Consider the following 11,576-nt stretch of genomic DNA (forward strand, 5'->3'; position numbering starts at 1 on the left):
TATAAAGATAAATAATTAAAATTAATGATATAATTTATCCCAAAAAAAATATTCAATAGCAATTATAATGGTCAGAGAGGACTATGAGATATTACAATAGCAATTATAATGGTCAAGAAGTTCATCCTAGGTAATAGATTCTTTGTTGGCAGGGACAACAGATCGTAGCCGTATAAGATTGGTGTAGCAGGGAAGACTTTGGAAGTGGCGGCGGAAGAAAGACATGGGAGTGGAAGTCGACCAAACCGGTTATGAGGCACGATCGTTGGGGCAAAGAATTGCTTCATCGAAAAGTGTTGTCTTTTTTTTGCTGCTTCTGCCTGGGGTTTTGTTTCCTCTGTTCCTTACTTTTAGATAAAGTAAGACATTTTTGGGTTTTCATTCAAATCATCCTACTATCATAATCTTAAACAAGACTGCAAGAAAAAAGCAACCATATTATTGATTTTATTTCATCAAAATACACAACACACAACATCAACCTCACGATGATAACTTCACTCAACCAACGTGTGGGAAGCTCACTTTGTAACTTCAGAAGCCCTACTTTTACCAGCTTCTTATAGGAGGGTGCATATCTAACTTTTCTATTTCCAGCCTTGCTCGACTTTTTGGTCCTTGCCAACTTTTCTTCAAGCTCTTTTACTCTTTCAGTTAGGTTGGACATAGCGCTAAGTTGATCTCTTCCAGCTTCCATGAGTTTCTCCATGACTTCTTTCAGCTTCTTGTTCTCTTCAATCAGCTTCTCGTCTTCTGTATCCTTGGCCAAGTCATGATCTCCGTTAGATTCTGAAGGAGCATCTTCTCCCTCTTTCCCCTCGGTTCTTACCGGCTGCTCTGCTGCTTTCGTCTCCTCAAAGAGGACTTCTTTCTCCTGAGTTGCTTCGCTTCCTGCCTCTGATTCTGATGATGCCACGTGATCTGCAGGTATCACGCCCGAATCATCCTCATGTTGCGGCAGGTAGTCATTGTTTTCCTCCGTTGCTGAGTGAATTTCCACCGGTTCCTTTTCTTCATCTGTTGCTGAGTGAGCATCCTCCTGTTTGAAGACTGATTCGAATTTGTTGTCATCGTTGACCACCTTCTGCTCCATCTCTACTTCTGGCTCATGGGTATTGGTAAATTCATCCGCTTTTTATCCTTTGCACTGTAGTTTGATACTGCCTCAATCGGATGCTCATCAATTCTGGAAATGACTGGTCCCTCATCAATAACTCCAACTGGCAACTCTTTTAACAAGTCAGGCTCTTGGTCTGTCTGAGTGCACTTTAAATTCTCTACTTCACCTGGTAAAGACGGATTGATTGGCAGATCTGATTCAGTCTCGCTATTATTATTTCTGATTTCTTTCCAGGCTCACCAAGTTTTTCATCTTCCGAGTTATTTACTTCCAGCACCTCAGGTTTTTCCTCTTTTGATAGATCATTCACTCCACCAACTCATCGGCCTCGAACTTCAACTCTGGAACAGATGACATGTGAGTCACCTGCTCAAGGTTGGGTGGCACATCTACCTCGATTCTCGGCACTGTATGATGCTCGATACTGACTTCCACAGTATTATTGTCTACTTTCTCATCTAAGCCTTGTTCGACACCAGGAATCTTTGTAGTCTCCTCGTCCTTTCCATCTTTGACATTAAGGCAGTCCTGATCTGATTCTTTAATTATGTTTACATTTTCACTAGTATCCTCAAAAGCAGCTGATGCATTTCCACTTTCCTCTTCCATGCTAACAATTCCAGAAGCTCGACCACTAGAATCAGCAGATTCAGCACTACCCAGATCCTTAATCTTTTCTTCGGCCCACTTGCTTGCTAAAGCATCGAGCTTTTCCTGCAGGGTCACTAGCTCTTTTACTAATGATTTCCTTGCCTCTCTCACACTTGAATCAGAGCCCTGAGAACAAGAAACATAAACCAAGATTTAATAAGCATCATCTCACCTAGATTGCCATTTTCAATAATTGAATATCTTAGTAATCAAAAAATTACTAGTAACAGACTGAAATGCAATGTTACTGATATATTAGTACCACCATCAAATAAAGCAAAGAGAATAATCCATATGCAATGCAAATTTCCAAGATATAGTTAGCCAGTTGTATACATACCTGAATAGTATCCAGTCGTAAAGGAGAGTCATTAATTTTTCTCTATTAATAGTCGCCGCTTATCATCTTTGTTGCAAACAGAGGAACACTCAAGAGATTCAACGCGATTTCTGACCTCATTAACTGCTCACTAACATCAGCAATTTGCTTAAGTTTCTTCAATGGTTCCCATTTTCTTACCTCGAATCCACGGAAGGCAGATTGGATGAGCTTGGCTGCTTCAGCATCTGACATTCTTTTTTTTCTGCTTTGCATTGACCATGAGCCATTTCAACTGTATTTGCAGCATTGTCGCTGCCAACTTCCTTCTCAGCTCCCACGACTTCTTCAAACTTGCTTTTGTTTCCTCTTTTACTTTCATGACTCTCTATTTTTGTTCTTTCTACGGTAGGCTGCCCTGACACTTCTACGGAGGTGATAGATAAGCTTCCTGAAACCTGATCCTGATTCGCACTGGTAGTTTCCCCAACCTTGTTCTCCTCCGATCTTGGTTCAATCACAGGAATATCTTTTGTCTTCTTTTCCCTCAGTTCCATATTGTCAAGGCTACTACTGATATTTGTGTATTTACTGCAGTTTCTTCTTCTTGTCTGGTGTAATGGAGGCCTTTGTCAATATGTCTTCTGATTGTCCTTTGGAGGCTAGGAGACCTTGAACTACCATTACCGTTTTCCTCTTTGGAAGGGGATCAACTCTCAGACAAACAGGAGGTAGCTGGATGTTTTTGGAGTGGACGGAGATTTTCTTTTGTAACAGACCCAAGATCAACTTTCGGGGCATCTTCATCGCGTTTCACGCTTACATCCTTAACCTCTGCCCTCTCTTTTCAGTCCCTCCAGACTTGCCTTCCTTCACTTCAACAGGAACACATTTTTGACTGACTGTTTTCCCCTTCCCCTTTGTTTCAGCAGCATTCTTGTTCTGAGAGCTCTCCATGACCAATTGTGGTTGTCGATTTTAGCATCACTGACAGAATGTTCTACTGGAACATACTCAACAGAGAATGGGGCTTGTTTTGAATTATATGAAGCAGTTTGTAATCCTTTGTTTATCTCGGTTTTCATCTGCTTCCTGCTTCCTATCAGAATTCGGTACCCAAAAGAAGGTAACGGCATCTGCATCTTTTGGTCTTGTTTCTGTTGGTTTTGAGATTGTTTCTCCCCTTCACCCTGCTCCAAAGATTGCATCCATTCATGTCAAGCGGAAACCAGCCGTTCCAAACCTCGGCTGCTGTTCAGGCGGTTTGAACTTTTGGGAGGCTTCTCGACGAAAGGTACCTTATCCGAGTCACTCGCCCCTTTCTGATCATTATGTTTCCCATGTCACTTTTCATATACTCGGGTGGAATCCACACAATTGGATATGGGAAACTTCTTGGTTGAGTTGGCCACTGAACCATCTTCCTTTTCCTTGGCATCATTCTCCTGCTCTTCAATCTTTAAACTTCTATAATTTTTCTGGTTGAGAACATGATTAGGACACCCAGCAATGGTAGTTTCGAGTGTGGATCCTTATCGTATTCCCATCTAGATTGCTCATTAGAATAATGTGGAGGAGAACACAAAATCGGATAAGATTCAGGAAATGTGGGATAATTAGGATAGTGGTGAAATGCGGGGGATGATGCAAAATGAGGACACGGTGGTCTGTAACTATTGAAACCGGTAAATTGCCATGACTGCAGCAACCATGATAAGGAACAGGGTACCTGCTGCAACTGCTGCTACAAGGCCAAGATTCATACATCATTGAAGATTGAGACGGATCGGCCTTGAAATAAGGTTGAACAGCCTCAAAACCAGGGAAATAATGTTGAGGGTAAGGCGTTTGATTTCTCAGAGGATTTGAATCCATGTAACCAGAAAAAGGCATCATTTTTTGGTTGCACAACACCCGGTGATATAGGTTGCTCAAAGAAACGCTGCAAGAACAAACTACTGGATAAACCTGAAAAAGAAAGGCAAGCAACAAAACAATGTTATAAACTGCTTAGAGAAATTGGTATCCATTGGAGAATCAATTTCCTGAACAAAGATCTATCACTAACATACAGTTTACATCATTGTACTATATACTTGAGCTGTATTCAGATCAACGAATCAAAGTTACTTAAACATGAAATACGATATCTGCAGAATATAGACACCCAATCTTGGAAACGAAAAATCAAAACAGAACATATACATGAAAATATAATGTCAACGCCATACAAAATATACAAGCATGTGACAATCTGTACATAATACAGACAAATTCATTCAATAATAGCTCATTAGAGCCTGAAAAAGAGATGCTCTCATCTCATACAAAAACCAATTGATTGTTCATAAACTGGCTTGCCATTCACAAATGCATGCCGAGAAAGGAAAACGCGACGAAAAAAAGAGGAGAAAATATTACCTCAGCTTATTTGATAGGAGAAAACAAAGATGAAAGAACAAATCGGAGAAATCAATCCACACGGTTCCACAACTCCACCAAACTCAGTGATCGGAACGAATCTATCCACCAACCCAGTAAGAATCAAGTTTGTTCTAAAGCTTTGTGCTCGAGATCAAATTTTTGTTGTACCCGGATTATCTGTAATCTGATATTTGATATACATGGGATTCGGGATATTTTAGTAGCTTTTTACAACCTAAAATGAAGCTTTCTTCTCAATTCGAGATGTTTCGCGTCTTCTCTTCCCACAACAGTCTGGAGTTCGGGCCACGTGGACGACTCTCCTGACGTCATGTATGAGGCTTTGGTGGACAAAGATTATCTTCTCTTTCAAATGTCAATCGGACAGCTGTCGAATTTTAATTGGTTCCTAAATTTTAGTTTGGAGAAATTATTGTTCCACGTCTGTTTGTTTTTGATTTCGTCCTACAAAAATTATGTTTTCCCCTTTTATTAGGTAAATTAGTGGAATAATTACTTAGTTTTCTTAATCAATTGATTTTTTTAATAATTTATCAAATATGTCATTATTTTTTTTACATGTAATATTTTTGTTTTCTAATCGAATTAAGAGGAAATAGTGATGTGATCTCTGTAAATTGAAAATTCCCCTTTACAAGCTGTGCATTTCATGATCAACGGATCGAGTTAACGGTAAATAACTAGAAATGTTTTATTTTCATAATTGAAGTTGGATATAAGAGTAAGGGTGATGGGTTTTAATTTTTTTAATTTTAGATTTTTAGTTGATGTTTACCTGATATAAATATTAATCAAATAAGCTTTATTATAGTAAACATTAATAAAATACGTTATATCATCACAATTTTTATAATTTAATGGCCGAATAATTAAAAATAGGAATGTCTTAAAAATTTAGTGATTAAATTAGATATAGAATTTAGTGATCGAAATAGGAGTAAAAGAAAATATAATTTATTTTATAAAAATAACCTCACGTAGATATAATCATAAAAGAACGCATAGTTTTATATTAAGGGACAATTTTCTAAAATTTTAAGATGGGGAGAAACTAAAATTTCAAGAGGTGAAAACAATAGAACAAATCTAAAATATTTAGTGATTTTAAATTTTCAGGAATGACTCTCACTCGCCTCTCGTCTATCCTTAATATAATTATTTATCACAACTACTAGAAATTGAAAAGTTGGAAGTCATATGTTAGTTAATATATAGTCAAAAAAATTAATACAAGCAGTGAGTTACCTAGTTTTATTAAAGAAAACATTTAAATTTATAATTAAGATTTACAATTATAACTGTAAATTAAACATATAATTAGAATACTTTCCTATAACCATTAACATAAAAAAACTAGTTATTCGATGTCTACAAATATCATTTAAGAAAAATATTAAAAACTCAACCAAATACTCCGAACAAATATATAAGAATAGATTTGACTGTATCAACATACAAACCAAAAAAGGATAAAAATTATTGAAAAACTACAGACAAACCACATATTAGAGTTGAGCAACATGAGAAAATTATCCACGAATGCAACCGTGTATCCTGATCCAATTCGAGGGTCAAAAGTAAAAGATCATCAGGATAACATATAAGTGTCATCTTAGTTAGTCGAGACGTTGTAAAATCCAACCTTAAAAGATAAAAAAAAAAAAAACGAAAAAACAATCAAACGACTGAAAATATGTCAAAGACAGAAAAATATACATAAAAACAAAGAAAAATATAACATAAATAAAATTATTAAAAATTTAAAACTAAATAAAGAGAAAATGTAATATAAGAATAAATGAAAATTAAAAAATAAGAAAGGAGTGAGCGTGCGCAGGAAAAAACCTATGGAAAAATATGGGCTAAAAAATCAACTTCTAACTCCAGATTTACTCGTGAGTTTTCATGATGCTCAATTGCATTGTCTACTTGATTTCAGCAATTGAATGGGTATACCCATGTGATTTGAAAATACCACTTGAGAAAAAATAAAACAAAATCGCTAGCAGGGCCGGCCCCAATACCTGGGCCACCTAAGCCTTAGTCCAGGGCAGCAATATTTGAGGCGCATCAGTTTTTGCACATATATTTAGCCATATTCTTAGCTCCACAAAGGAGCCTTGTCTTGCAGCTTTGAAATCTGTAAAGGATTATCTACCTCCAGGTTTCTTTCTCTCTTTTTAGCTTTAATTTTTTATAAAAATAAACATAATCGTTGGGTTTTCGTTGAAGTTTTTGTATAAAATGAGTTAATGAGTATTCTTTGGATGATGTTACTAGCCTAGAAAAAATTACATTCTTTTTTTTTAGTGAAATATTGAGATTACACTAATCTGGGTTATTTGAGTGATGGGTTTTTCTCTTTGAATATTTGAAAGCATGCCTCTTTTGTTTTCTTTATTTACATCAATAGCTTTTGATTTCTATTTGTATTTCTTTATTCAGAGAAATTAAAATAAAATAGAAATGGGTTTTCTGCAATGTAGTTTTAGTTGTAGAAAAAACGTAAAACTTAGACATAAAATGTATTAAGTTCCCATTTTACCTCGAATCAAGCTTTATGAGTTTAGTTCACTTTGTTTAACAAATCTAGTGCTTATAGTTTGATTGTTTGAATTTTGATTGTGTAGTGGCAAACTTAATTTGATGGGGGGAAACAGCGGCTAAATTTTTCGTTCAAGACATTTTTTAGAGTGATTCCTTCTGATTATTTTGATTTCTCATTAATTTTTCAGATCAGTTAATTGTGAGAAAGAACAAGTGAGAAAGAACAAATCAACAACATAAACTTCGGTCACGCGGGTATCCTTCCTTGCTAATATATATGTTTTATTATTTACTTGCTACTATATTGTTTTATTAATTACTTTTAAATATGTTATCTCAAAAACAACCATCGGGTGCCTAAAATAGAAAACGAAAAAAACAAGAACAAGAAATACAATACAATATAGGGGCATAAAATTATTATCTCACCCAGGACATTAAATTCATTGATCTGGCCCTGATCGCTAGTGCTACGCTAAATTCCAGCTGGATTGAAACGCAAGTATTATGAATATATGTGGCCAAATCCATATTATTACAGCAGAGTCACCCACCGCCACAATCATTTATCTATGATGCTCACATCATTGCATCATCATGATCCTATCTAGTAGTTCCTGCTCATGCCATGGGCCACTTATCCTCCACCTCAACATAAAAAATATCACATAATTATTCATCAAAATTTTGTTATTGTATACCAAAAATATTTATTAATTCCTTTACATTTAAATGGATACACTTAATAGTAATTGATATTTCTAAACCATAGATATCAATTTTGTAAAACATTTAGATTAATTTGATTATGTTTATTTGCACAAATGTTGAAATGGTCCATTTAATAGTAGATGAACAAATGCGAGCAAAACCCTATAATAGACAGAGTAAATTACCACCTTTAGTAGTGAATCACTAAATATATCCTAAAATATTCAATTTGCACATAAATAATAAAATGTTACTTTTAAAAAGTTGTTTTTATTATTTGATTTAGTGACGCGTCCGAAAAAAGTCGACTAGTTGTAACGATTGAGTTTTCTTTTAAAATGACTTTAAAATGAAATTTTGTGAGTCACCAACGATCATTTTGATTTCAAGGTTTTATTCAATTTAAAAATTATTATGGATTCAAATTTGAAAATGATACTCATTATTGAGACCAATACCATCCACCCACAAGTATTAATGCAAAAGCTTAATTATTAACCCCAATAAAGGAACATTGCCTCGGAGTTCAAGAATCATATCATGGGGTTTTGAAAATAATGTCGATTTACTTCGGGAATTACCAGTGGTCACCCCCCAAGCATAACGCGAAGGATACATATTAATTCCTTGATAAATTAACATTGCCTTATTATTTTAAAAAAAATGAAATGCAATCAAACAACCTTTTAAAAATCTAATTATGCTAGATGGGCTAATTAAGGCTTTTTCTATCTTAAATGTCAAATTATGTAATTTAAAAAACCTAAGGACTAAACCTAAGACTAGAGGCTCTAATATTAATCCTAATTTATTTTAGCCAATTATTGAGTCGAATAATCGAGATGGTCCATCGGGCATGTTAATGCGAGATCCAAACCAAATTACTCCCTAAATTAAAGGACTAAAGTGAAATTAAACCTAAAGTGGAGGCTCTAACTAATAACCTAATTAATTATGTGAAATGAATACTCCATTAAAGTTCAAGGACAAAATTGTGAATAATTTAAGGTTAAGGCTCTAATTATCAACCTAATTAATTTTAATCAATTATTGAGTCAAATAATCGAAATGGTCTCTCGGCATGCTAATGCAAGACCTAATTCAAATTACTCCCTAAATTAAAGGACTAAAGTGTGAGAAATCTAAATCTAAATGTTAAATTTAAAATCTAAGACTCTAATTATGGGCTAAAGTAAATGTAAATTAACTAAAGTAACAAACCTAAGCCTAAGGTTTAATTAATAACTAAATTGAAAGGAAATTAAACTAATAATTGAAAACAATAAAAAGGTAAAGGATAAAAACGAAGACTCAAAAGGCTCAAACTCAAATATTAAAAATAAATAGGGTCTAAATACAATAAAATTAATAATTCAATAAATTGCTAATTGCTAATTAATAATTTACAAGTCATATAATGAATTAAAACAAGATTAATGTTAAGGTTTATTAATAATGAAATTAATCCAAAGACCAATATGTAACAAAAAAAGTAGATTAGGGATCAAATTTATACTTTACATAACCATTCAAATTGGTGACCAGATTAAAAATAATGAATGAATATCTAAATTAAGGCAAATTAAAACATAGACTAGTGACCAACATATAATGTAACACCCATAACCCGTATACGCGAATCAATACGAGTTACAGATGTCACATTAGAAATTCAAAACATTTCTTTAATTGAACTGAGTAAAATTTTGTTTCATTCAAACGTCACCAGTTTCATAACTTGAACAATTATTATAAAATAATTATTCAGAGAAAAATCGTAATATAGTATTTTTTGGTTACCAATTCAAAACCAGTTTCAAGCAGTGATAGACAGTTATGTTCTGTTCTGTTTCATAAAATAAATAAGATTGTCTAACACATTTGATTTGAAACCCAAATATATTTTTTAAACATAGTTTAATATGATAATATTTATTCATACTATTAATTATATTTAATACTAATTATATAAGAAATTGAAGACATTTCATTCTCGTATACATGCCGGCTAGAATTTTAGAACACATTAGGATGTCATAATTGTTACCTGTAAATATTTCCTTGGTGATTGATGTCAAGCTCAGCTCATTACTCATTTTCCTCCTTTTTTCATACATGTGAAAATCACACGCTAAGTATACACTTAGTGAGGCAATCATATGAATATTTAAAGCAATGCAACACATAAATTTAAATGAATAACCATATTTAATGCAATATGATCACTCTACCTGTATTCCAACCATGTTACCATATATTAACATTATATAACCGGATATCAAGTTTCTTACCAATATATTTGTCATTCATTCCACAAGCTCATAAGCTTATTTGCATGTTTACCATTTATTAACTAATAACCATAGCCTAATTTAAACCCTGAGGACCCTGGGTATTCGAGTCAAATATATATGCACCGTAGTGCTAAACCTGCAATAAGCTATGCTCTAGTGCTAATCCGGATATGACACATAAGTCCTTATGGGCCTGAGGGCACACCCCTCAGGTGAACACCTACGCTTCAACTAGGGTAAGACCTTATGGACCCAAAGTGCTCCTTTAGGTTGGCACCTACGCCCAATGAGCCTAGGGTAAGTCCTTATGGATGCAGTTCTTGGGAACTACATATCGGTGTTTGGTTGGAAGGTATTACTGTGGTTTTAAAATATGTTTTAAACTACTAATGTTTTTAAATGATCTGTACACATTTCTTTGTTTTATTGGAACACACTAGACTCCCCAATTTAATCTTCTAAATATATTTCTCTCTGAATACTTCCTTCATATCGTAAATTCTTATTTGTAACTGAAGACTTAGCTAATGGAATCTGAATTCTCCGCTAGAATCTGATGATGACTGTCCCAATAAGGAATTTATGCTTTACCTTATACTCGATGGCCTATTGCATTCATCTGGTAGTTCTGTATTACTGAGCTTTCCAAAGCTCACTCTGTTACTTACCATTTCAGGTTAAAGAGTTTGATCATGTGCTTTTACATTCATCAGTAAAGGAGTTCCACTAACATTGCTTGCGGAGTACAATGCATGTAATTAGGGAGAGACATGTAGATTGTATTCTGTTTTTATATTTGAGTTTGAAACTTGTTTTACTACTGGATATTGGAGGATTTTATTTTAATATATAAATATTTTTTGAACTTGTGTTTTATCTGTAAATTATTTTACGGTTTTAAATGGATTAACAAAAATTTTAATTTTTTCCCGAATTTTTACTGTCGGTCACTCTGGTGGCCCAAATGTGACACCTCGATCGGATTAGGTCACCTGTATCGTTATGAGGGTGATACAGAATCTATGTCACTTCTCATACTATCAACGATAACGAGTTATCCATGATTTTCTTAGGGGATAAAGAGTTAAAATTATGTTTTGTTATTTAAATATAACACTTTTTAATTATTTATTAATATTTATTTATCAAAAAATATTTAAATAAATTAAATATAGTTTTATCAAAAAGTAATTATTTTAAGAATATTTAATAATGACATATTTATTTTAAATATTTGTTATATATATATTTATTATGTTTTTTTTATTTTTAATTATATTATTTTTAAATTTTATATTTACCAAATACATAAATTATATTGATATTGAATTTAAATAAAATATTTAAAAATATAATTCCAATTCAAACCTAAATTTCTAATATAATTTATCAAAGTTAAATGACAAAGGAAATTATTTATCTAAATTGGATCCAGCTAAAAAATCATTTTTATATTAAAAACGTAATAAAACAATTTTATATTAATATA

At 33.4% G+C, this 11,576-nt stretch overlaps 1 protein-coding gene across 1 annotated transcript; it reads right to left on the minus strand.

The window, feature by feature from the left end:
• Positions 1 to 391: 391 nt before the first annotated feature.
• On the minus strand, positions 392 to 4,706 carry LOC120182814 (BAG family molecular chaperone regulator 6-like). Its single transcript, XM_039187678.1, has 3 exons — positions 4,512 to 4,706; positions 2,112 to 4,058; positions 392 to 1,897 (listed from the first exon to the last, which is right to left on the minus strand). Exon 3 carries the CDS (start codon positions 1,091 to 1,093, stop codon positions 407 to 409), a length of 687 nt encoding a protein of 228 aa, XP_039043609.1. The 5' UTR covers positions 1,094 to 1,897; positions 2,112 to 4,058; positions 4,512 to 4,706; the 3' UTR covers positions 392 to 406.
• Between the last annotated feature and the right edge of the window lie 6,870 nt (positions 4,707 to 11,576).

This window comes from Hibiscus syriacus, unplaced genomic scaffold, assembly GCF_006381635.1.
Source record: "Hibiscus syriacus cultivar Baekdansim isolate YM2019G1 unplaced genomic scaffold, ASM638163v2 tig00112738_pilon, whole genome shotgun sequence".
Classification (NCBI taxonomy): domain Eukaryota; kingdom Viridiplantae; phylum Streptophyta; class Magnoliopsida; order Malvales; family Malvaceae; genus Hibiscus; species Hibiscus syriacus.